The sequence below is a fragment of the Mastigoproctus giganteus genome, chromosome 3 (assembly GCF_048544385.1).
Source record: "Mastigoproctus giganteus isolate SK-2022 chromosome 3, ASM4854438v1, whole genome shotgun sequence".
Lineage (NCBI taxonomy): Eukaryota > Metazoa > Arthropoda > Arachnida > Uropygi > Thelyphonidae > Mastigoproctus > Mastigoproctus giganteus.
This window is the reverse complement of record NC_143577.1, coordinates 156,555,007-156,582,172: the sequence shown is the minus strand read 5'-3', so window position 1 is coordinate 156,582,172 and position 27,166 is coordinate 156,555,007. Positions and strand designations below refer to the sequence as shown.

Below are 27,166 nucleotides of genomic sequence, written 5' to 3'. Positions count from 1 at the left end.
GGAAGTAGGTCATTAATATACAAGAGGAAAAGAGTGGGGGAAAGAATTGAACCTTGGGGGACACTGGCATTAGTTGAGAAGTTAGAAGACAGAGAGCCATCTGCCAATCACCTCAGTGAGCGATCAGAGAGAAAACTGGATAACCATTTACAAAAACAGTTGGCAAACCATAAGATGGAAGCTTGTTTAGAAGACCTTTATGCCAAACATGATCAAAAGCCTTTGAGATGTCAAGAGCAACTGTTTGTATTTCACTGAAGTTTTCCATTGAATTAGTCCATAAATGGTTAACATAAGCCAGAATATCACCATTAGAAATATAAAGGGTAACTGCTTGAGTTTCAACAGACTTTCCCATTGAATTTCTCTAAAGATAATATAAGTGAGTATATAACCAGTTGATCATCACTGATGATTCATAATGGTAATTGTTGATGAGATGGGATGTGTCAAGATAGTTGACATTTATTGGATTTACCTATTACTTTGGAAAGAGTAGAGGTAAGAGTAATAGGGTGATAATTGGATGGGTAAGTATTTTGGCCCCCATTTTAGGACTGGCTGGATTTGAAGACTTTGTAAGAGATAGATCATTAATTAACCTTACTGCCCTCTTTTGAATGGAGTGTAGAATCCAGAGAGATTTTTGGAGCACAACCCCAGAAATGTAGTATTTGAGATTTGTACAGCATGAGTAGTTATGTAGAAGAAAAGTAATGCTGACAGTGAAAACTGTCAGCATTACTATGACTTGCAAATTTACAAGCAGAAGGAAAAACACCAGTGGAATTAGAAAGTACCAAAAAGTGACACAGAACAGAGCAAAGGTTTTGAGAACAAATGGAGAAATGCCATCTGGCTCTGTAGCTTTCTTGACATGGAGAATGTTCAGATTTCTTCTGATGTCCTTTTGATGGCAGACTACAGACAGCATTGGGTGGAGCGTACTGGGAATGGGTGGAGCTGCTTTACCAAAATTGTCAATACAAGAGTTAGAAGAAAAGTAGGATTCTAGTAAGTTTGTTTTATCTTTAGCTGAGGATGCAATAGAACCATTAAGTTGTAACAGAAGTGGGAGTATAGGTGGACAGAAGTTGACTAAAAGCTTTGACAAGAGATGAGAATGCCCGACTGCCATTTGGACAAAAAGAACATTTTTTTATTCTTAGCTCGTTCAAAATGAAGTTTGGTCTGATAAATAATTTTCTTACAGTTGATGAAGCTGGAAATTTGGATGGAAGCACATTTCCAAAGCAGTCTTGAACAGCTCTCTTACCTTGAGCAACACTCTTATCTTGAACAGCCTTAACAGTTTTATTGAAAAACCAAGGATTTCATCCTTACAAGAATCCTTACGAGGTTTTAATGTGTAATGTGGAATAAAGGATTTCATCCTTACAAGAATAATTTCATGGACATGATTTGAGCAAATATTTGGATCAGAAAGTTTAAAACAGTAATCCAGCTAAGGAAAAGGAAGAATAGAAATCTCACAGATTTTCCGTTTCACATTCTTGTAAATGCCAAATAACATGAGGCAGAGAATGACCATGGAGAGTGGCTCAGATTTTGGGCTACATGCAAGATAAGTCAACAATTTCACAATTTCAACAATTAAACTAGATCAACAAATTTAATCTCTGAGTTATATAAACGGTATGTAGCTTGGCATTATAATGTAATGTGATTTGGTGTCTTGTTAGAACCTTCCTTTTATATTTCATAGCCTTATTAAGCTTATCAAGTGTTTGGTATCTTTTTTATATAGTCTTGGTATAGTCTGATCTTTCTCTAAAAATTTAAATAAAATTGAGACTTGTCTGTCCCAAAAACCATGACCATAAATTTTTTTGATCTGGCAATTCAGTTTTTTTCTTCACTGGAGATTATGGATGTGCCCATACTGAATGTGTCTAAAATGGTTAGTACACCATCTCTGATCTCTCATGTGGTTAATGTCCTGTCTCTCTGAACCATTTCATGTCAAATCTTGGTGTTTTCTTCAGTGTTCCTAGACGTTGGTCTTCTGCTGTTTGGCTGGTCACAGATGTCAGTGACTCCTCCTTTAAGATGTGCGAGGCCATTAATGAACATTGCTTGTCTGTCCCAAAAACCATGACCATAAATTTTTTTGATCTGGCAGTTCAGTTTTTTTCTTCACTGGAGATTATGGATGTGCCCATTCTGTAGGCTGGCATTTAGAATAAGGGTTATGATGGAAGACCTAGGTCTCTTCATCTGTTAATCAGGCCTTTTAAAAAATCTCCTTGAAAGTTATTGCGCTCCTGCAGTAGGTCTTGGCAAATCTCCGCCCTGCAAAATTTAATTTCTTTTGTTAACAGCTTGGGCATCTATTTGCAGAATATTTTCCTACAACTGAATGTGTCTAAAATGGTTAGTACACCATCCCTGATCTTTCATGTGGTTAATGTCCTGTCTCTCTGAACCATTTCATTGAAAATCTTGGTGTTTTCTTCAGTGTTCCTAGACGTTGGTCTTCTGCTGTTTGGCTGGTCACAGATGTCAGTGACTCCTCCTTTCTTCTTCTTCTTCTTGGTCCTTAGCTGGCAGTTGGGGGAGGCAGTTGGCCACGCAACCAGTATGCTGCTGTAGGTGCCGCAGGGTTTCAGACTTGCTCTGTGATGTTCTTCCATACTTTACGATCCATGGCATCAGTCCTGGCCTGGTTAAGGGCGAGATGTCGGCTCTTCAAGTCATTTTCCACTTGCTTGGCCCACGTTTTCTCCTCCTTGAAGATGTGCAAGGTCATTAATGAACATTGCTTATATGAGTTGTGTCTTATTGATATACTTTCTTCAATTTTTCATAAATCTGGACAGCTGAGTTTTTTCCTGATTTGAGAAGGAACTCTATCACTGGCCATTGGTGGAAACAGACATCAGTTTGACCATTCATAACTTCAGATCTGTATTAGACAAATTTTTATTGTAGCATATTTATGTCTGAATATCTATACTAGTATTATATAAAACTTTGTGATGCTAACTCAATTAAAAAAAAATTATTGCACAAGATGTAATACTTATTAACTGACCCCTGTATTTTCACATTGAGATTCCTTTTCTTAGAAATACCTGCACTTATTATCTATAAATTAATAGACAATGTTAAAATTTTCAGTTAATTAATAGAATCTTCAAGAGGTTTATGAAGACTTCGTAGTCTGCACTGACTAATGTGAACAATTGAGCCTGATTTGACAATTTGTCAAAAATATTAGTAAAATGAATTTAATACAGTATTTTTCAGTATCATGAAATGTTTCTTGTAGGACATGCTGATATGTCTTGTAGTGAATATGTATTGGTGTGATCTCTTGTTAGCTTGAACCTTAACTTTTTTTTCTATAGTCTTCTATAAGCTGTATGCTGGACATCTTTGGCAGTGTAACCCCCTCCTCCCCAACCTCACATGTGCACAAGGGCAGTGTATATTTATATATGCATATACTTTGGTAGTACAACCATTCAACAGAAGGGCAGTGCACATTTCAGTTGAATTGTAGTTGCCTTGCTCCTAGCTACAATAGCTTTAATGCTGTGCCATATTTCTATTCTATTTCTATTATACAGTAAGTTAAAGTGATCCCTATTCAACATTTAGGGCAGCAAATTTTATTTGGCCCACTAGCAGCACTGATAACAAAAACTTCATTTTTCTTGGTGGTCAGCAACTCTTCTGTTGTTAGCATTGCAACATCAACAACATTATCATCAGCCACCTTAAAAACTCTCTAAAGTAGTGCTGCAACCCTATATGCTGTTAGTGGGCCAAACAAAATTTGCCACCCTAAATGTTGAATACTGATACAAATGTTAACCAATGAGAAAGCAGTGTCAAAAAAACTTTTTGGTGCCCTCCTTAACTGCTGCCTGTAGGCAACATCTACCCACTTGCAGCAGTCTACCTTCAAAATCCCATTCTTTCCACATCCCAACCTGTCACATTCATTTTCTATTTCAATCTGAATATCAGTTTTTCACTGATATTCTCACCGAAGCCATTTTTTGTGAAGCCATTGATTAGTAAACACTTAATTATTACCTCCCAAGAAATAACATCAGGCCTGGCATAGCTGAATGGTCAGGAGCGAGAGTGCAGTAGCAGATGCTCTTTGAGCGGACCATGGTTCAAGTCCGTGACTGCTAAATACGATTAACGATTGTATTCATGATTTATTGTAAACTCCACTGAACATGTGGCCGTGCCTGATTATAAACGAACATTTTTAACCCTGGTAACCTATTGCAATGGGAATAAAGATTTATTTCTTTAATGGAAGTCAGGACATTTTCACTTTAGATGCAGATTGTTGCCTTCTATGTTGAGGATCAAGCAGGTAATCAGGTAGGCTTTATATGATCTCTTGAGGTTATAAATAATGCTGATTGAGTTTATGCATAAAATTAGTGCAAAAAATTGGAATTCAAGTTCTTCAGCTTAAATGTCTCACAGAATGTTTTGTATGTGATATACAGTAATCAAAATGTTCCTTTTTCCTGAAGTCATTATTCTGTCCACTCTCAAATTATCAGGGCTGATTGAAAAATTTTAACTTACAAGCCAGAGAATGTTTATTGGCCTCATAATTAAATGGAAGGAAGTTGGTTAAGTATTTTTTAAAACATTTTGGCTAGGAAAAATTTCCTATTACAAGCAGGTGTAGTTTTGTATACCCACTTATGTTTGGAAAATTTTCCAAGCCAAGGTGTTTTAAAGCAGTTAACCAACTTCTTTCCATAACGGTGTAGTAATGCTTTCTTCATGTAATTTTCTATAATTGCAAAGCTATCTTTGAACGGAGAGGTTTTTTTTTTTTTTTTTTTTGTGGGGAGAGGATAATTAAACTTTAATTAGGATTGTACTAAGCTTTGTATTAAAATTTGATATAATTTATTTCATGTGGAAAAAAAGGACATTAATGTATATTAACGGAATTTTGTAATAATGTTATATGGAAAAACTTATCCTTTAGCAGGGTAATGATATGTGCCTTGTGTAAACAGATTTATATAAACTGAGTTTGTTTTAACAAGATTCTACTCTATTTTTTATTCTCCCAATGTAATCATCCCATTCCACTTTTAAGTTATCCTGACTCAATCATCTCTGCCACTTTGGATGGCAACTTGTCTTGTATAGGAAATAATGGCATCCCTCTTCTTACCACCAGAGGTTCTGTAAGCCTTGGACAGGGCACTATGTGCCTTTCTGGTTTCCTGTTTACACTGCATGAAAAATTTTATATCTAGCAAAATATAATCTCTTGGTCATTTTCATTCTGAACTGCTTTTCCTCCTCTCCACCTATCTGTATAGGACTCCATTATTTCTGTTTCCAAATACATATAACATTAAAAGCTTTAAACTTTAGTTGACATTGCCATTTTTTAGACCATGTATGCAACTAGCACCAGTCTTTTTGATGCAACTTGGCCTAGCTTCAGTTGTTAACAGCTGTTTTCACCTTAAAATCATCAGAAAACTTTGCAGCTTTCCTTGGGTTCTCTGATCAGTATTATTGATTCAAATTAGAAATAGAATGCAATTCAACACTGATCCCCGAGAGACTCCACTTGTTACACTGGTCTACACTGAAGATTGACCATTTATGGCAACCCTCTGTCTTCATCTTTCAGCTGGTTTTATCCTGGAAGTCAAATGAATGACGAAGAAAGGTTGGGAGTTTGAGCAAAGGAAACAAGCATAGAATGTTATGGATTTTTGTATCAGCATTACAAGAGTATGTGTTACAAAACCATTGATCGAGTGAGATAGGTGAATGCTGATCAGGAGAAAGCACTAGCAAAGGAAAAAAGAATGGGGGATCAGGAGTTCTTTTATGTGAGTACAAAAAAGAAGAAAGTAAATCAAATAGGTCCCTTAATTGGTTGCAGTGGAAGTATCATAGAAAGCTCATTAGAAATGGCAGATGAGATGAACAGGTACTTTTGCAGTGATTACCGGGATGTGGAAAACGCAAGGTTGAATCACTTAGGAATATTAAGGAGTCAGATATTACAAAATAAGTGATATAATGATCACAGAGAAGTATTTATTAGAAAATCTACTGAGGTTAAAGGTGTGGACAAGGCTTTCAGGGAGGATAGTATGTATTTCATTATAATTAAAAAGAATGCATGTGAATGTATCAAGCTGCTAGGAATGTTAATGGGTGTGTCATTAGACGAGTTGGAGAAGTGTTAATGTCTCCCCCATTCAACAAAGTAGTTGCTAAAGAGGAGTTGGGTAACTATAGGCAGCGAGTTGTACTTTTTGTGTTAGGGAAAATGATGGAGTCTGTGGTTAAGGATGTGATTCAGAGCCATCTTGACTAAAATAGTGTCATCTATTGGTCTCAGCATGGTGTGCGAAGCAGAGGTCATACCCGACCAATCTGGTAAATAACTGTTATGAAGTCATTAAATAGTTCAATGCAAGAGTAGAAACCTTTCTCCCCCCTCCCAAAGGAAAAGAAAAAAAAAAAGCAGCAGCTTATACCCATATTGTCAGTGGGATACTGCTGCAAAACCCCTTATAGGGTAGGATCAGCTGGGACTGTTCTGGTGCAGGATGTGCTGCTACTCTGTAGAACTTCTGAGTGTGGGATTTAGACTCCAACCCACAAGGGTTGGATACTGCTGGTACTGTACAAGTGCAGGATTGCAGGCACTCCAAGAGTGCTGGATACAGAGTCCACTGGCATCTGGTGATCATGCAGGGGCACCTGTCCCCTGCAACTTTAACTCCCACCCCAGAACCCTGTTTTTGCCTCCTTTCCCATCTTTCTGTCCTGTCTTACCTATACCCCTTGTTCTATGTTTCCTTTCTTTTCTTTTTTTTTTTTAACTTGGTCTCTGTCAGGAAGCTCAGGTGACCCTGGTGGAGACCAGGGTCACCTGAGCCAGAGTATGATGGGCAGCCTGGCTCACCACCCAGTGGAGGTGGTGGACAATGCGGGGTCCCACTTCTTGTGCCCTATGACCAAGCAGCCAGAGACACAACAACAGAACATAACGCTACTCTAACACAAACCAGACATTACACTTTTCTGGCTTTTACAGAGATTCTGTACTTCTTCACAAAGTACTGTGGTGCAGATGATGCCTTCCACAAAACACGTTTGTGTATATTATGGTATATTAATGAAACAAGAGCAAGAGTTTCATTAATATGCCTTGCTTTTCACACTGGCTTCATTTATTTTTTTATAACCAAATGCTAAATATAACAAGAGATACCAGGTAGGTTAGAAAGAAATGAATTTTAATAAATCCAGTAGCAATTTTTTTTTTTGTTACCAAATCAAAATTACAAAATTATTTATTACAAAAAATAATAGTATTTATTTTTCACTGATTATATTCAAGATGAAATAGTGTAGTTAATGGTTGATTTTCCTGATTTAAAATTTTATTTGTGAAAGAGTGTAAAATAGCATTATATTCAAATTTGAAAGCTTACCCCCACCACCTATTCAAGTTCAGTGTCTCTTCTTTTCAAATTCTCAGAGCAGTATTCTATTTCCTGCTATGTTTATCATATATGGTATTTCATTCTGAAATTTTCTGTCAGCCTCATATATCCCATCTTTCAAATTTTTCAAAGTTATTAGCAGTAGTGGAATAAAAAATGCATTTTTGACAATGTACAGATTTAATGAATTGGTGGTAGGGACATGGTGATTTTTTAAACTCCTTTCTGAGAACTTTTCTGGCTAGCGCCATAGGAATGTTGATTTTTCCTTCCCTGTATACAAATGTTGCACTTGTTAACTTTTCCACTGAGTTTAACTCTTAGCTTATCACCGAAATTTTTTTTTTTACAGATATGTAATAATAATCAGCAAGCAAGTGTAATTATCTGACAGTAGAATTTGTAATATTTCATTATCATTCCCTGCTATATGATGTAATATGTGCACTTTGTAGTAATGAAGCGAAAGAAGTTTTCTCAGAACGTTGTACACCATTGGCACAATGCATAGATTTTTTTTGGTACATAGAAAGGAATTATAAATAGTACTGACCTATCTTTCTCCTTTGTAGATGCAACTGGTATGCATAAATTTTCAATACCAGTACTGAGTGCAGTGCAACTTGCCAAATCCTTTTAATATTACATAAAACATTCTCCTTGAATAGTTCACATTTTATTTGTTGTGGGAGTATACAAGGTGCTTTCTCAGGTTGAGATGTCAATTTCTTGAATAGACATTTGGCACCTGTACAGACAGTAAATGTAGTATTGTCAATCTCAAAAGCAAAACGTTGAGATTTTATTCATTAATATACCTTGATTTTATCTGTCTTCATTAATTTTTTTATAACTAAATGCTATATTTAACATACCTCCAGTATGTGACACCTGCTATTGAATATAGGAACACAATGAAACCAGCTATAGAAAGGTGATTGTTTAATCATCAGTGAAAGCAAATTCCACTCGCCATACAGCTATTTTGGCAGTTTGTCTCCTTCAATGAAGAGATAGGCATGAATATGTGTAATCATAAACAATATCTTTTTGTTCAGGCTGGGCATAATCATTTTAACATATGCTAAACTGGAAATTGCTACTAATAATATGAAACAAAATGGGAAGAAGAGAAGAAAGTAGCATTAGTTGGGGCATATGATGCAAGAAAGCAAGCTTATATAGTATCGGCCAGAAAAGAAAAAAAAAAAGGAAAAAAAAAAAAACAATAAAACCTTCCCATTTTAGCCATCCAGTCACTCCAAATGTTTGTCTAGTTCAGCCTTAAATTTATTTAAGCTGTCAACTTCCACAACAGATGGAAGTCTATTTTGGCAATCAACTACGCACTGGCTAAAGGCAAACTTCCGCACATCTATTATGCAGCTGTCTTTCCTCAATTTGAATCTATGCCCCCTCAGGTTCTTAATCTGAGCAAGCGGAAGTATCCCATCAACATTGAGCCTGCTTAATCCATTCAAAGCCTTATACACCTCAATCAGATCACCTGACAGGTGCCTAGTCTCCAATTTACAGAATTTAAGCATTTCTTAGTAAGAGCATCCCTTTCCCCCCACCAGTCTTGTTGCCCTTAGTCTGTACTCATTCTAACAACTTTACATCCTTCCTAAAATGAAGTTCCCAGACCTGTATGCAGTACTCAAGGTGTGGCCTGACCATTGCCTTGTACAATGGGATAATCACCTCCTTGTCCCTGCTATAAAAATTCCTATATATCATTGACAAAACTCCATGACCTGCTCTGTCAGCCCATCTGCACTGCTCAGAGAACTTCCTATCTGACTGCACAATTACCCCAAGTCTTTTTCAAACTGTGATAACTAAGCCAATAAGTTTCATGCAAAAATGTAAAACATCAGAATAAAGCCAGATTGATAAGATAAACATCATTAAAAATACCACAGTGAGGTAATAACATCAACCCAGAAGTATCATAATGAAAAATATCATACATGTTATAATGGGAAGGAGGGAATGAAACTAATATGGTTATTAGTGGAGGTACTGCATTTAACAGATATTACAATGGCAAAATTTTGTATTCCTAGAATACCACAGTGGAATGCACAAAGTCGGTTGTCTCAAAACTTTTATAACCAGATGCTCTTTTGGACTTAACTGAAATGCACAACCCTAGTCAAAACAGGAACAATTAAACCAGGCTATAGAAAGTTAGCTATTAACCACATGTCTTATACCTCAAGTATGGCATTTGTTTTCGTATGGTGCTTGATAGTTATCTCTCTATAGAGGCTGGTTTAATTGTGCTCCTAGTCTTGATCAGTGGGTCTTGTACTTGAGATATGTGCAGTATAGCATTTGGTTATGTAGGATTCAAGACAATAGCACTTTGGGAATTCTACTAATGGTATTCTTAGAATGTAACATTTTGGCATTCTATTGTATGTTAACCTAACACTTTAACAACTATATTAGTTTCAACTTTTTATTTATTTTGATTCTTTGATTTTTTTTTTTTTTTTTTTTTCATTAAGATATGCATAATATTTTTTTCATGACAGTATTTCTGGGTTGATTGGTTTGCAAGTCATATTTTTAATAAGTTTCACTTATCTTATATTTGGTTTCATTATGAGATTTATGTTTTGGTAAGCAATTTATTGGCTTAGTTATTTGAATTTCTTCTCTCCTCTCATGTTTTTTCTTATATTAATAGGGATTTCTAGTTTACCATGAGTTAAAATGGTAAACTCTGCCACTTCCTGTGATTATCTTCACTTCAGGTCTCTCACTCTTCGTTCATACCTAGCTCTTCAATGATAAAGTGGCAAAAATCACCGAAAGCTGTATGGAAAGTTGGCATTTATTTCATATGATGGTTAATAGTCATCTGTCTGTAGCCTGGTTTAATTGTATTCCTGTATTGATCAGCTGGTCTCATAAAACGGGCAATTCTAATATAGTATTTGGTTATGTAAGTTTCGAGACAGTAGCACCTTATGCATTCCATTCATTGTAATTTTTTCATGCTCTTTTGTGCTGTCATAAATATGTTTTTTGTGAATTGACTGTATTAAAACTGAATAAATAAATTTCCATTTACACTCTGGGTGGCTGAGGCCAGAAGAGTTTACAACTTTATTGTGATTATTATTTTATTGCTACTGATTTAGCAGTGCGCTAGCTTACAATGAACTTTCCATACTATTGGCATAGCCAATGGTGTGGAAAGGTCACACCACAATTAGCATTAGTAGAGGCACATGATGCAAAAAAGCAAGCTTATAGAGCATCAACCAAAAAAAAAAACTCACTTCCCATTTCACTCATTCATTTGCTCTAAATGCTTGTCCAGTTCTTCCTTGAATTTATTTAAGCTATCTTCCACAATAACTTCCACAATGACAGATGGAAGCTTGTTCCAGCAATCGACTACCTGCTGGCTAAAGGCAAATTTCCACGCTTCTATTCTACAATTGTCTTTCCTCAAGTTGAATTTATGCAAATCAAACCATTCAAGGTCAAATAAAACCAGTCAGATCACCTCGCAGGTGCCTAGTCTCTAGATGCTGCAGTTTGCAGAACTTAAGCCTTTCTTGGTAAGAGGATCCAGGGCTGGATTTACATAAGCTAAAGAAGCTACAGCTTAGGGCGTCACAATACAAGGGGCTCACTCCATCTTAAAAAATCCTTTTTGTCACAAAGGGCCTCATACATGTTATAGCTTGGAGCCACAATGTTTTCATCTGGCCCTGAGAGGACCCCGTCATTCCCCTCACCAATCTTGTTGCCCTTCTCCGTACTCGTAGCAACTCAACATCCTTCCTAAAATGAGGCCTCCAGACCTGTATGCAGTACTCAAGGTGTAACCTGACCATAGCCTGGCCTTATACAAAGGGATAATCACCTTCGTTTCCCTACTAGCAAAATTCCTGTATATCATTGACAACACCCCATGACCTGCTCTGCCAGCCTGTCTGCATTGCTTAGAAAACTTCATATCTGACTGCACAATTACTCCCAGGTCTTTTTCATTTTCTACCACCCTAAGTGTAGTACATACAGTTCATACATTTCTCTGGGGTTACTTCTACTCATATGCAGTACTTTGCATTTGTCACTGTTAAACTTCAGTTGCCACTTTTCATCCCATCTGCCCGAATTTTCTAGATCCTGTTGGAGTAGCACACTGCCATTACTGTCATTAACAACCCTGCCAACCTTTGTAACATCTGCATACTTGAACATTAAGTCTGATATACTATCAAGTCATTGATAAATATACTGCCAGGCCTCACATAACATGAGTTCAGTTACAGCTATTTGAAAAAATTATACTACTTTTCACTTCATGCGATGCAAACTTCTTCCAGTTAATACAATTTTTTTTTATGTGATAGTTGAAAAAGATTTGAATTATGTGTTAAGCATCTGACAGCCAAAAAACAAGCGTTTGCCCACTGCCTGCCCCTGTGTGTTCCAGCAACCATTGGAAACCGACGTGTTACTTATTTGTCTCCTGCTAATAAAGTCACGTGCAGATGCATTTAAAAATTCTAATTTTCTATCTATGTTAATTATGGATAAAAGAAAGAGTGAAAACCAATGTGATTGCAATAAAAAAAAAAACAAAAAGTTATTTTTTTAACTGGAAACCTTGAAGTTATTAAAAAAACATATGAAACTGTAACAGGGTGCTTGATGATTTGTAATAACTGCGAGCAAAGTGGAGGAGAAATTGTTGAAGTTAAACATAAGAAAAGCACCTGGGGGCAGATGGGATCTATCCAGTGATGTTAAAGGAGGTGACAAAGGAAGCAAGCAAACCCTTGACCATAATTATGAGAGCATCCTTGGACTCAGGCGAAGTCCCCACTGACAGGAGATTTGCAAATGTATCCTCAATTCACAAAGGAGGGGGGGGGATTTAAGGGTGACACGAGTAATTACATACCAGTTAGCGTAATTTCTGTTCCGAGGAAAATAATGGAGTCACTGGTTAAAGATACATTGCAGTAATAATTCAGACACAGCATGGGTTTAAGGGAAAATCTTGTCTGACAAATTTTATTGGATACTATGATGTGGTTATAAAGGAACTGGATGCAAGAAATGATTTTGATATCATATACTTTTTACAATATAAAAATATTGTAAAAACATAGCTCATGAAATCCTAGGCAAAAAGAAGAGCCAAGGCCAAAAAAGACCTGGATTTCAGAGAAAATAAGAGCTGCTGTAGAGAAAAAGAAACTTGCATATCAGAAATGCCTAGGTGAAAGGAATGATGCATATCATGCCTAGGTTAAAGGAATGATGCATTTCTGATATGCAAGTTTCTTTTTCTCTACAGCAGCTCTTATTTTCTCTGAAATCCAGGTCTTTTTTGGCCTTTGGCTCTTCTTTATTTTCTTCTTTTCAACATTTATGTTGAAAAGAAGAAAATAAAAAATAAAAGAAGATGATGATCCTGGTCAAAAAAATGCAACAAAATGGGATTGCCGATCAATAAGAACATCTATATTCACAATTTACTTTTTGCAGACGATCAGGTGGTGATAGTACAAGACTTAGAAGATGTAGACTATTTATGTCGTAAATTGTTTGAGGAATATAAACGATGGGGTCTAAAAATCAATTTTAACAAGACTGAAATGTCTTCAGGATCAGGACACATTCTAAATATTGAAGGTTTTAAAATTAAACAAGTCAATAAATTCAAATATTTGGGATCAATCTTACAAAGTGATGGATCACCCCAAGCAGAGATCAATAAGAGAATTGTAGATGGCAGAAAGGCTATCGCCATGTTAAAATTCTGTTCTGTGGAGCAGAAATATTCTAACTAAAACAAAGAAACTTATATTTCAAACGATTGTACAAAGTCTTCTCTTGTATCGAGCAGAAACCTGGACATTGAATAGGCAAGGAGAAAACAAATTGCTCTCCACAGAAATGGATTTTTGGAGGCTCTCAGCAAGAACTTCTAGAAGAGACAGAAAATGGAATGAAGACGAGAGAAAATGAAAGTGAAAAAGAATATTATTGACACTATCAAAGAAAAGCATTTAGCATGGTATGGACATGTAAAACAGATGCAAGAAACCAGATATCCAAAGGCTATCCTGGAATGGAATACCTCCTGGAAGAGGAAGAAGAGGTAGACCCAGGAGAATACGGATGGGTGGAGTATGGGAGTGCATGACAGCCTGAGGATTAACTGACCAAGACACCTTGAACCGCACTTTATGGCAGGAAAAAATTCTTACCAAAAAATAACTTGTAGGCTGAGGAAACCTATTGTAAATGGAAACACTCCTCTTGAAGAAGAAGAAGAAGATATCATATACTTAGATTTCAGGAAAGATTTCGACACTGTTGTGCATGGAAGACTACTGTACAAATTGGAGCAGTATGGTATTAAGGGAAAGTTGCCTCGTCAGGAGTCTGCTGACGAGGCAACTAGGAGACGGTCGTGTTCAAAGCCGCTAAGTGGATTTTTCTTATTTATTGATTTGAAATTATTGTTTTTCTAAAACTTTTGATTTAAATTTAGTAGTATAACATTATTTTGTGATTTTCTGATTAATTTGGTGTATTTATTCTTTACTCGGCCTTGTAATTGCATAAAAGTATCGGTAAGGGTATCCACGTGTTTGCAACTCCGCTGAACGAGAAGTTCTTTAGCCATATTTAGCCACTTGATTGAATATTTTTTACATTGAATTATTTCTGTAAGTAGCTTATAGACCTAGTAAGGATCGTTAGTTTATTCTGAATTGAGACAGCGAGATTTGAAAGTTAATTAATACTTAAGTGTCCATAGATATAAAGTTCGTAAGTTCCCGCCTTTGTGATACGATATTTATATACCGTACCTAGATAGCGTTAGTTGAACTTCGTTAGGAGTTAAATTGTACTTTTAAATAAATACATATAATGACTTAGATTACAAACGTAACATAATTAATTATATTTAACATAATTAATAACACAACATAATTAATTATAATTAATTAATAAATCAACAGAATCATGACTCAGAGCAGCAAAGCAAAAGGCTCAAGCTAATGGAAGTGCTGTGGCTCAGAGCAGAACTGAGGGGGGCAGTTGTCCTCTGACTCACACCCTTATAAAATGCACTGTGTGCTTGATGTTTGCAGAGCAATCGGGTACGGGACATGATACTGCCATGGGGGATGTCTGTCTTTGTGTGTGCGCGATGCAAGGAGTGTATCGATATCAGGCAACAACTCGGCGTTCTTGTGGGCCTATATGAGAGCTTGAAGGACAGGGTGGATGCCCTCGAAGAAACTAAATTGAGGGGCCCATCAAGCTCTCAGCTGCCCACATCAACGCCAGAGCTTGCACTTGGGCATCACGTGACACAGAGGCAACCCCCAAGGCAGAATGTGCTGGTCCCGAAGGAACTAGTAGTTGTTGGTGACTCTATTGTCAGGGAAACGGGGAACATGCTTTGTAAAAAGGATAGGTGGAACAGGACCAGGGTATGTCTGCCAGGGGCAAAGGTTGACGACGTTGTAGAGCGAATATCATCTTTTAAGGGCACAAAAGGTGATATAGTTGTACACGTTGGCACTAATGGTATTAAGAGTAGGAGACCGGCAGAATTACTTAACAAGTACAGGTCACTGTTGAACAAAAGCCGAGAATTAGGGTTGAATTTGAAAGTGTCTGCAATTCTGCCTAGACACGATAGGAGGGAGTATATGATGAGAGCCTTGTCGATCAATTCGGCCCTAGAAAAATTTTGCAAGGCTCAAGGGGTAGAATTTTTTTCAGCCTGGACTGTACTTGTTAACAGGAGAGATTGCTTCTACAGGGATGGGATACACTTAAATAGAAAGGGTGCAAGAATATTTGCTGATGCTATCGAGGCAGTGTTAGGTGGGTCGGAAAACTGCTAGCTTGGGGGGAGACAGAGACCAATAGATTGACAGTAGCGACTGGCAGAGGTGAAAGAGATTCTTGCACTGCTTCTATTAGAATGAGCAGTAGCCTGAAAAACAAGATGCATGATATTTCAGAGACTGCTGGGAGCCATTGCGGTACAAGTAAACACATGGGTTGTGTTAGGGTAGCTAAGAATAGAAACAGGTGCAGGTATACTTGCGTGTACACCAATGCTAGGAGTTTAGTAAATAAATTTGATGAATTTGAGGTATTGCTCAAAACATCAAAGGCAGATATTGTTGGGATATCAGAGACATGGTGTCACACAGATATAAGGGATGCAGAACTGCAATTTGGAGAGTACAACGTCTACAGAAAGGATAGACAGGATAGGAAGTGGGGAGGGGTTATGCTATTAGTTAAGAAACACATAAAAACCAAGGAAGTGAAGCCAGTTGACATCACTGGACAGTGCAGTGTTGAGTCAGTTTGGTGTGACATAAGCATTGTAAGATCAAAATTGAGAGTAGGAGTGTGCTATAGGCCTAATGACTCTGATGAGTATAATAAGAAACTGTACAGGGAAATAGAGTGGGCCAGTAAATCAGGTGGTAGATGACTTTCATCAACCAGTGAAATACCACCACTTTGCTTATTGGAGGCTTGAAGTGGTGAAACCCATGTTTAGTCTCTAGAGCAAAGTTTCCGGCATCCCCCTCTCCCCATACTTCTCCTTCAACCCATGCACGGTACTAAGTACTATAGGTTTTGATACCTTTCGTGTTTGGGGTTCTCATAAACAAAAATCAGAGAGTCTTATAATGGGAGATTTTAATTTCCCAGATATTGACTGGAATTTGGGGGCTGGTCACTCACACACTAGCAGGCCTTTTGTGGATTTATTGGATGATTGTTTTCTACATCAGCATGTTCGGGAGGCAACTAGAGGGAGTAATATTCTTGATTTGATTATCACAGTGTGCTGAAGTGGGATTTACTCAAAGAGGTAACTACCATTAGGGGTAAAGGGAAGGGTTATTGCTTCCGTAAAGGGGACTACGATGGACTGAGACAGTATTTAAATTCTATACAGTGGGACCAACTGATGATGTTACCAACAGCAAATTCAAAATGGGAAGCATTCAAAGAATTTATCTTGGAAGCTACTAGGCTTTACATACCAACTAAGAAATATTGTTCAAGGTTTAGGCCAAAATGGATGTCAGATGAACTAATGAGGCATATGGCAGAGAAGAAAAATGCATGGGATACTTACAAATTAACACATGACACAGAAGCCTATGATAGATACAAGTTGATATGCAACCAAGTTACAAAGGAGGTTAGGCAGGCGAAGGCAGATTACGAGAAATCCTTGGCAAGGGATGCAAAGAAAAACAGCAAAGAGTTCTTTACTTATGAAAACTCTAGAAGGAAGGGGATGAATCAGATTGGTCCACTTGATATTGATGGGTCAACTGTTGATGATCCTGCTCAGGTAGCTAACAAACTAAATGAATATTTTGCATCGACATTCACACATGAGGAGTTATTCAACGAGGGGAATGCCAGAGGTGTATTCAACTCTGGCAGTAAGCTAGAGAATCTTGTAATAACTGAGAATAAAGTGGAGGAGAAATTGTTGAAGATAAACACAAGAAAGGCACCTGGGGTGGATGGGATCTATCCAGTTATATTAAAGGAGGCAGCAAAGGAAGTAAGCAAACCCTTAGCCATAATTATGAGAGCTTCCTTGGACTCAGGGGAGGTACCCATAGACTGGAAATGTACAAAGGAGGATCAAAGGCTGACACAAGTAATTATAGACCTGTGAGCTTAACTTCTGTTCCAGGAAAATTAATGGAGGCACTGGTTAAAGAAGCACTGCAGGATCATTTAGACAAGACTTCAGTTATAGCTCGGACACAGCATGGTTTTGTTAAGGGGAAGTCTTGCCTGACCAATTTGATTGGATACTATGATGCAGTCACAAAAGAACTGGATGCAGGGAATAGCTTTGATATTATATATTTGGATCTTAGAAAGGCTTTTGATACTGTTGCACATGGAAGACTGCTACACAAATTGGAGCAGTGTGACATTGGAGGCAAATTTCTGCTATGGATAAAGGGTGGTTGAGGGGGAGAAGACAGAGAGTGGTAATCAATGGACACTGCTCATCGTGGACTAATGTTATTAGTGGAGTCCCTCAGGGCTCAGTGTTGGGTCCATTATTGTTTTCTGTATTTATAAATGATATTGATGATGGTATATCAAGCTTAATGTCCAAGTTTGCAGACGATACAAAGGTTGGCAGGGTTGTCAAGGACACTACTGACACTATGCTGTTGCAACAGGATCTGGAAAGGTTGAGCAGATGGGCTGAGAGGTGGCAAATGAAGTTTAACATTGACAAATGTAAAGTACTACACATGGGAAACAGCAACCCCAGAGCAACGTATCAACTCTGTGGTACTACACTGACAGTGGTAGAGAATGAAAGCGACTTGAGGGTGGTTGTGCAGGCAGATATGAAGTTCTCTGAGCAGTGTAGACGGGCTGCAAGAGTAGCTCATGGAGTATTGTCAATGATATACAGGAATTTTTCCAGCAGGGATAAGGAGGTGATTATTCCCTTGTATAAGGCAACGGTCAGGCCACACCTAGAGTACTGTATACAGGTCTGGAGGCCTCATTTCAAGAAGGATGTAGAGCTGCTGGAACGAGTACAGAAAAAGGCAACAAGATTAGTGAATGGAACAAAGGGGTGCTCTTATGAAGAAAGGCTTAAGTTTTGCAAATTACAGTGTCTGGAGACTAGGCACCAGCGAGGTGATCTGAGAGAGGTGTATAAAGCCTTGAATGGTTTGAGCATGCTCAATGCTGATGGGATTCTTCCTCTAGCTCAGAATAATCACCTGAGTGGGCATAAATTCAAATTGAGGAAAGACAGATGTAGGATAGACGTGCGGAAATTTGCCTTTAGCCAGCGGGTGGTTGGTTGGTGGAACAGACTTCCATCCCTTGTCGTGGAGGTTGATAGATAGCCTAAATAAGTTTAAGGCTCAGCTAGACAGGTATTTTGAACGAACAGAGGGGTGAAGTTGAAGTTTTTTTTTTTTTTTATTTTATTTTTGGCTGATGCTGCATAAGCTTGCTTTCTTGCATCAAATGCCTCTACTAATGCTAATGCTAATAGTTAAAGGGTTGTTGAGTGGAAGAAGACAGAGAGTGGTAATCAATGGAAGCTGCTCTTCGTGGACTAATGTTATTAGTGCAGTCCTCCAGGGTTCGGTGTTGTGCCCACTGTTGTTTTGTATATTTATCAATGATATTGATGAAGTTATATCAGGCTTAATCTTGAAGTTTGCAGATGATACAAAGGATGATAGGGTTGTTAATGACAATTATGGAAAATTTTCTAGATCCTGTTGCAGTAGCACAGGATCTAGAAAGAATTTTTACCCGCCATAAAGTGCGGTTCAAGATGTCTTGGTCAGTTAAACCTCAGGCTGTCATGCACTCCCGTACTCCACCCATCCATGTTCTCCTGGGTCTACCTCTTCCAGGAGGTATCCTTCTGTCCAAATTGATAAATTTGGATAGAAGATTGTAATCAAAAAAGAATTCCATTATCTAAGGACAATATTCAGAGCAAATCTATTACATTTTTACTAAGCACAAAGAAACAAAATATCAAGGGGAGACTGAAACGTTTGTTGCCAGTTTGGGTGGTTTAAACGTTTCAAAAATCGAGCAGGACTGCATAATGTTAAAGTAACAGGGAAAGCTGCTAGTGCTGATGAAGACCCTTCAGCCAAATTTCTTGCAGAATTGCAAAAAATCATTAGGATGGTGAATACGATGATTGGCAAATATTTAATTTAGATGAAACACGCCTATTTTGGAAACGGATGCTGACTTAAACTTATTTGGCTGCAAAAGAAGCATCGCAACCTGGGTGTAAAGTCTCAAAAGATCGACTAATGCTTTTATTAGGAGGTAATGCTGAAAATGATTTTAAATTGAAGCCTATGCTTGTGTACCATACACAAAATCCTTGGGCTTTAAAAAGATACAGGCATCGAACTCTTCTAGTCATTTTGTGTTCAAATATAAAAGCATGGATGACCAAAACCTTATTTGAAGACTGGTTTATGTCTTATTTCTCTCCAACAGTTGAAGCCTATTGCAAAAAAAAATAATCTTACTTTTAAAGCTCTGTTGCTTTTAGATAATGCACCTGGACATCCTTCTGTTTTTCATGAAAGTTGTTTTTTTACTGGTGAATATGACTTCGTTATTGCAAACCATGGACCAAGGGATGATTGCACCTTTCATGGATTACTATCTCCATATATCATTTGCACAGGCACGTCAATCTACAAGAGACAATGCAATTTCTGTACCAGAATTTCAGAAAAAATAGAACACATGAGTGGCCATTGTAAACATTCATCCTGCATTGGAAGAAGTGATAGCCAGCAATATGAGAGCAGTTTGGAAGCATCTTCATCCCCATTGTGCAAACGATTTTACTGGCTTCAAGGCTGCAGTTCAAAAAGTTATTGAAGACATAACTAATATTGGTAATGACTTTGGTTTCAAAGGCTTGGATATGGCTAATGTTCGAGAATCACTGAATTTGCATTCAGAACAACTAAGTGACAACGATCTCCTTCAAATAGAGGAACATCATGCGTATGAAGAAGCTGAAGAAAAAGAGTGTGAGCCAGATGAAAAGGTTACTGCAAAGGAGATAACGGTAAAAGAACTAGGCGAAATCTTTCGCATCGCAGAGAGCCTCAAACAAAAGGTAATGGATGTTGATCCTAACATCGAAAGAAGCATGTTATTTTACCAGGGCCTAGAGAAGCTTGTTGTCAGCTATGAGAAATTGAATGATGAAAAAAAGGAAGCCAATGCTGTTCAAACGATTGTGTTCAAATATTTTTGTAGCATATAGTTAGTTTCTTCATTATGTATTTTATACAATAAGCATTTAATTCTATAATTATTTTTATTATCTTTTACAATAGTATACAGTTAAAAAGTTATTTAAAAGGTATTTTTAAAATTCTTTATGGACATTTCTGAAGGTTGCGGACCAATTATAATTTTTCCTATTGTTTATTATATTCGATTAATGCATTTCCGTTTTGTGCAATACGCTTGTGGGACAAATTAATCACGTTAATCGAGGCCAGCCTGTATAAAACAACAGCAGGCCCAACGCTGAACCCTGGGGGACTCCACTAATAACATTAGGTCACTCTTTGTTGTCTCCCATTCAACCACCCTTTTATCCATTTTATCAACTTGCCCTTAATACTGTACTGCTCCAATTTGTACAGTAATCTTCTATGCACAACAGTATCAAAAGCTTTCCTGAAATTCAAGTATATGATATCAAAATTATTTTATGCATCCAGTTCCTTTGTAATCACATCATTGTATCCAATCAAATTGGTCAGACAAGACTTTCCCTTAACAGACCCATCCTGTGTCTTAATTATTACTGCAGTCTTGTCTAGATGATTCTGCAATACAATCCTGCAGTCGTGATCTGCCTTCCTTGCTTAACCTCCTTTGCAACTTGATTACAGACTCACTTCTATCTACCATTGGCTTCTATGTCCCTTGATAATTTATGTGCATACCATGCATTTTTCTTCTCTGCCACGAGTCCATTAGTTCGTCTGACATCCATTTAGGATGTCATTATGCTATAAACATGCACTTTTTGTGGCAGGGCAATGCACTGGCTTGATCTTGAAGGGTGCAAATTTGCATCCACACACATTATCCCAGGATTTAACTCTACTGCCTTATAGCAAATAAACTTCATCTGAACAATTATTTGTTAGAGGGAGAGAGAGCAAATGGATATAGGACAAAGAATACAGATTTTAAGAGTGTTTCTGAAAACTGAATATTTCTTCTTTTAACTTAATATTTATGAATATTTTATTCCTATATGTCAATTAAAATTGTGAATTTTAAATATATATTATTAATTTATCAATCAGCCATTTAAAAAAAACAGAAATATGCATAATTGAGACTGTTCCTTTACTTAATTGGTAAAATATGCATAGTTTTTGAAAAAAATTATTATTATTATTTATTTATTTATTTTTATATTTTGGCAGGAAATGGGTCGTCGTGATGGCCTTTGGTCTTTATTCTGTATGTTAGTGGAATTTGTAAATGGACAGTGTTTCTGAAAACTGAATATTTCTTCTTTTAATATTTATGAACATTTCATTCCTATTTGTCAATTAAAATTGTGAATTTTAAATATATATTATTAATTTATCAATCAGCCATTTAAAAAAAAAACAGAAATATGCATAATTTGAGACTGTTCCTTTACTTAATTGGTAAAATTTATTTTTTTTTGGCAGGAAATGGGTCGCCATGATGACCTTTGGTCTTTATTCTATATGTTAGTGGAATTTGTAAATGGACAGTTGCCATGGCGAAAGATAAAAGATAAAGAACAGGTAATTTTTTTTAAAACATATTTATTCTTTCCTGTGTAAATGGCCATTGTATTTTTTGTGACATACATGTGCATTTAGTCGCCTTTTAGGTGTTGATAAAATTTGTAAAAAATTTACACAGCTGATTTGAAGACGGAAAAAGGGCTGTTTTTGATGGGTATTGGTAAATTATTGAAAGACCTTAATTTGAGTTTCAAGAATATTTCTGTTGCTATTTAAGCAGGTTAGAAAAGTGCTAGTTGTTGGGGGGGGGATATGCAGACTAATAGCTTAATGGCAGTGTAAGCAAAGGCAAAATTTCATGTTAAGCAAAGTGGGGGTTACTAGGCCTGCTAGGGGGGTCCTGTTGGAATGTTGTTATACAGGCTGTATTACTGAGAGCACAGAGGGGCCATGCATATACTTGCTTATATGTTTATATTAGGAGCATTGTATAAACTTGATAACTTTGCAGTTTTGGTCATAAAATATTATAAGAATATGAGAATTATAGGTGCCACTCTGGCACCTACAATTCTCTGTAACCACAGACTGTTGGTGGCCAAATTTAAGATAAGATAAGAGTTGAAAATAAAAATAAAAAGAGTAGAAGTGAACAAAGGATAAAGGTCTGAAAATTGCAAAATCAAGAGATAAGAGAGGAGTTTGAGAGAAGATCAAAGAGAGAGAGTACCAAGTACAATGACAGAAGATGTAAATGAGGAATGGGAAAATTTTAAGGTGATGGTACAAACTGCTGTACAGGTGTGGGGAGAACTGGAGGAATCAGAAAAGAAAGAGACACACTCACACACTGGTGGAATGACAGAGTTAAAAGGGCAGTGAAACTGAAGAATAAATTTCCTGATGCTTTCAGGTAATTTATGAAAACAAAATTGGAAGAGGACAGAAAGGCATATAATGAGAATACAAAAGAAGCAAAGAGAATTGTAAAAAAGGAAAAGTACAAAAGTCGGATGGAGTTTACAAAAAAATTAGAGGAAGATATTAATTGAAATAGAAAGATGATATATGGGATGTTGAGGAATAATAAAAGGAACAATGAAGAACCAGGGTTCCTAATCGATATGGATGAAAAATTAGTGACAGATGAGAAGGAAATCAGGAAACAGTAGCAGGACTATTTTACAACCCTGTTTAATGCTAATGCCAATGGAAAAGAAGATGGTGTAAGAAGAGAAGAATTCACATTGGGAAAGGAGAGCCCAAAAGTTGGTCTTGGTGAAGTAAAAGAAGAACGGAAAATCACCCGGAGTTGATGAGTTACCAGTTGAAGTTATTAGGGCTACTGTTTGTTATTTGGTTTTTAGGAGCATTAGCAACTAAGGCCATATTGCTCTGGGGATATGCGGTGGTCATTCCCTGACCTTTCCGCATCCTCCGTATTTGGTGGTCATGGGCTCGAACCCCGGTCTAATCAAGAAGCGTGCGCACTGCTGTTCCTGCCCACCTGGCTACGGAGGCGTCATTATTTGGTGGTCACAGGCTCGAACCCCGGTCTAATCAAGAAGCGTGCGCGCTGCTGTTCCTGCCCACCTGGCTATGGAGGCGCCATTAGGGCTACTGGCAGTATTGGATTCAAATGACTGTATGATATTATCAGTCTAGTTTGGAAAGAAAAAAGAATACCAGATGATTGGACAAAGGGAACCATCATACCAATTTTTAAGAAAGGGTCCAGAAGAGGATATAACAACTATAGGGGAATCACTTTATTATGCCACTGTGCCAAAATTTTTGAGTGAATACTCAAGACAAGATTAAGGAATAAAATAAAAAAGAGAACGAGGGAAAAACAGTATAGATAAGAGGAAGGTCAACGATTGACCTGATATTTGCCTTAAGAGAAATGCTAGAAAGACATTGGCAGTTTTAGACCTTGATAAGGCATATGATAGTGTGCAAAGAGAAAAATCTGGAGAAAATAGTAATAGACAGGGAGGAGGTTGCAGTGATTAAAAATATGTATTCAAAGTGTGAAAGTTGTGCGAGGACAAAATTTGGGAATTCAGATTGGTTTCCATTGTCCAATGGACTTCGACAGTTGTTTGTTGTTATTGTTATTTGGTTTTTAGAAGCATTAGCAACTAAGGCCATATTGCTCCAGGGATATGCGGTGGTCATTCCCTGACCTTTCCGCATCCTCCATATTTGGTGGGCACGGGCTCGAACCCCGGTCTAATCAAGAAGCGTGTGTGCTATGCACTGCTGTTCCTGCCCACCTGGCTACAGAGGTGCTGTCGACTTCAACCGAGTAGTGTATTGTCACCATTACTTTTTATTATTGTCATGGACAATATCCTTGTAGTGGTGGATGATAAAAAAAGTGGAACAGCTGTGCTTGCAGATGATGTTGTCCTCTGGACTTGTTTGTCCAGAGGAGGAAGAACATCAAGAGAAACTAACACATTGAGAAAGTGGTCAGTGAGTATGGTCTAAAGATAAGTAACTAAAAAAAGCAAAGAGATGGTGATGGACAGAGTGGGAGAAGTGAGTGTAAAAGGGATAAAATTAGGAAATGAAATGTTGGAAGAGGCGAACAATTTTAAGTACCTAGGGAGTGTTTTAAAAACCAAATAACAATAACAACAAACAACTTTTTTTTTTTCCTTTTTTTTTTTTCCCCGTTGTTAGTTGTTGGCGCATCAGCTTCTATGGCCATAATGCACCTCCCAAAGTTTTTGCATTTTACTGTGATCCAAGCCCGAGGCGGGAATCGAATCCACGACCTTTGGGTTGCCAGGCAGGCACTTTACCTATCTGGCTAGCCTGGTCGGCAAACAAACAACTGTCGAAGTCCATTGGACAATGGAAACCAATCTGAATCCCCAAATTTTGTCTTTACACAACTTTCACACTTTGAATACATATTTTTAATCATCACAACAAAGGGTATTTTTAATCATCACAACAAAGGATGGCAGCCTAGATATGTAAATAACAAGGAGAATAGCAGCTAGTCATAGTTTCTTCTGTAACGTTAACTACCTGTTATGGGCTAGCGAAGTTCCAACAAAGTTTTTACTAAAAGCTGATAAGCGGCATATTTTGACCTATACTGCTGAGATGTGGAGGATGAATAAAAAGGATACCAGCAGAATTCAAGCAATGGAAATGTGGAAATGAAGGGAATTGAGTGGGAGAAATGACAGAAGATAAAGATAGAAAAATATGGAGGACTTTGATTCATCTGACCCAACTCTAGGTTTGGACAGCGAGGAAGATAAAGATACTCTGGCATTACTTCCTGGATAAAATTTATGAGACCTATTCTTACAAGATAAGTAAGTAAGTGGTTCTCAGACAGATCGATCAGCAGATCTGTCTGCTGATGTAAATGTAAAAAAAGGATTTCTATAAAAATAGCAACTTAAGATAATAAGCTAAAATTTTACCACTGAAATTACTTTAATGACATTTTTAATGCAAATCCATACATTTTCGCATGTTTATCATTACTGAGACATATCTGTTTGTTATTTATTGCATCCCAATAACATATATATTTTTAAAATTGTAAATATACAGATTAAAGAATTTTATTTACATTTTAAGCACAACTTGTCAATTCTGGGACACAACTTACCTCGGACACTATGTAATTCGCTGTCAACATATATCATGTTTTTCTCGCTTTACATTTTATTGACACTAAACTAGAAACTCCAAGTTCACAAAAATAAGTAATGGAGAAAAATCACTAGGGCTTCTTTTACTAAGCTGAAAATATTTTTATATTTTCAGCTATATTACACTAAACTAGAAAATCCAAGTTCACAAAAATAAGTAATGGAGAAAAATCACTAGGGCATCTTTTACTAAGGTGAAAATATTTTTATATTTTTCCTTCATCTTTAACCAAAACTCTGTTAAGCTCACACAAGAATCTAGCAACATTTTGGCATAAATCCAATAGTTCTTCTTGAGAATTATCCTCTTCTACAATATCTGTTTGGCATAAAATCACATTTTCCTCTTTCAGCTGGAAGTAATCAATGTGTTTGTTCAAAATTACAGGATGAGATGCCATTCCAGCTTTCTTGGTTTCATCGATTCTATTGAAAGAACATTTTTTTTTTATAACCCCAAACACAAGAGGTATTAGAACCTATAGAACTTAGTACCATGCGTGGGTTGGAGGTTGAGAAGATGAAAGAAGATATTTTTGTTGATATTAGACTTGAACTTCTGTGGACTGTAATTTTCAGGAAATATGTATGAAGGAAGGTTGTTCCAGAAAAAGACAGTTGAATGAATAAATGAGGAAGATGAAAAATTGTTTCTGTGAGTTTGAATTTGGACAGTAAATGGATGTTGGCTGGTGGCGGCACATGTATGGACTGTTTTGAAAGAGAGAGTGGGAATTATAGAAGCAATTCAGAACAGTGCCCATGGAAGTATCTGTAGAAAAGGCATGCAGCAGAAACAGTACGTCTATGAGACAGGCGAGAGGAGAGACTCTGTTTGAGATGAGTCATTAATTAACCTAACTGCCTTCTTCTGAATGGAATCTAGAAGCCTGAGAGATGTTTTGGGGTACAGCCCCAGACGTAGGAATAATATTCCATGGTAGGGCAGATTTGCGATTTGTACAGAGTGAACAGCTGTTTGAAGGAAAAGTAATGCAGAGAGCGAAAGAGAAATCCAAGATTTTTAGATGCAGAGGAAGCAATATTTGTAATGTGTTTGTGCCAAGAGAGATTAAAAGTCAGGGTAATCCCCAAAAGAGATATATAATTTTGTCTAGAAATCGGAGTGGCACCAAAGATAAGCATAGGAGCAGAAGAATCCTTTTTGCGAGATATAAGACAGGACTGAGTTATAGAAGGATTGAAATCAACTAAGTTGTCTTTGTCCCACTGGAGAATTACCTGGTGATCGGCATTTAAGGAATTGGTAGTGGATATTCCAGAAGTTGAAGCTGATTGAACAGGGCAAGGTTTCTCAAAATGGAATGCAATGTGTTATCATCGGTAAAACTATGGATAGGATTTCCGGTCAATGGAAGTAGGTCATTAATATACAAGAGGAAAAGAGTGGGACAAAGAACCGAACCTTGGGGACACCAGTATTAGTGGAGAAGTTAGAAGACAGAGAACCATCTACCATCACCCTCAGTGAGCGGTCAGAGAGAAAACTGGATAACCAATTACAAAAAAACAGTTGGCAAACCATAAGATGGAAGCTTGTTTAGAAGACCTTTATGCCAAGCATGATCGAAAACCTTTGAGATGTCAAGAGCAACTGTTTGTATTTCACTGAAGTTTT

General features: G+C 37.2%; 1 protein-coding gene across 1 annotated transcript in view; it reads left to right on the top strand.

Moving 5' to 3' along the window:
- LOC150088348 (tau-tubulin kinase homolog Asator-like) overlaps positions 1-27,166 on the top strand; it is a 439,131-nt gene that overhangs the window by 269,240 nt on the left and 142,725 nt on the right. Inside the window, exon 6 of the mRNA XM_090369460.1 lies at positions 21,800-21,898. Coding sequence (XP_090225586.1) covers positions 21,800-21,898 — 99 coding nt within the window. The remainder of the gene's footprint in view (positions 1-21,799; positions 21,899-27,166) is intronic.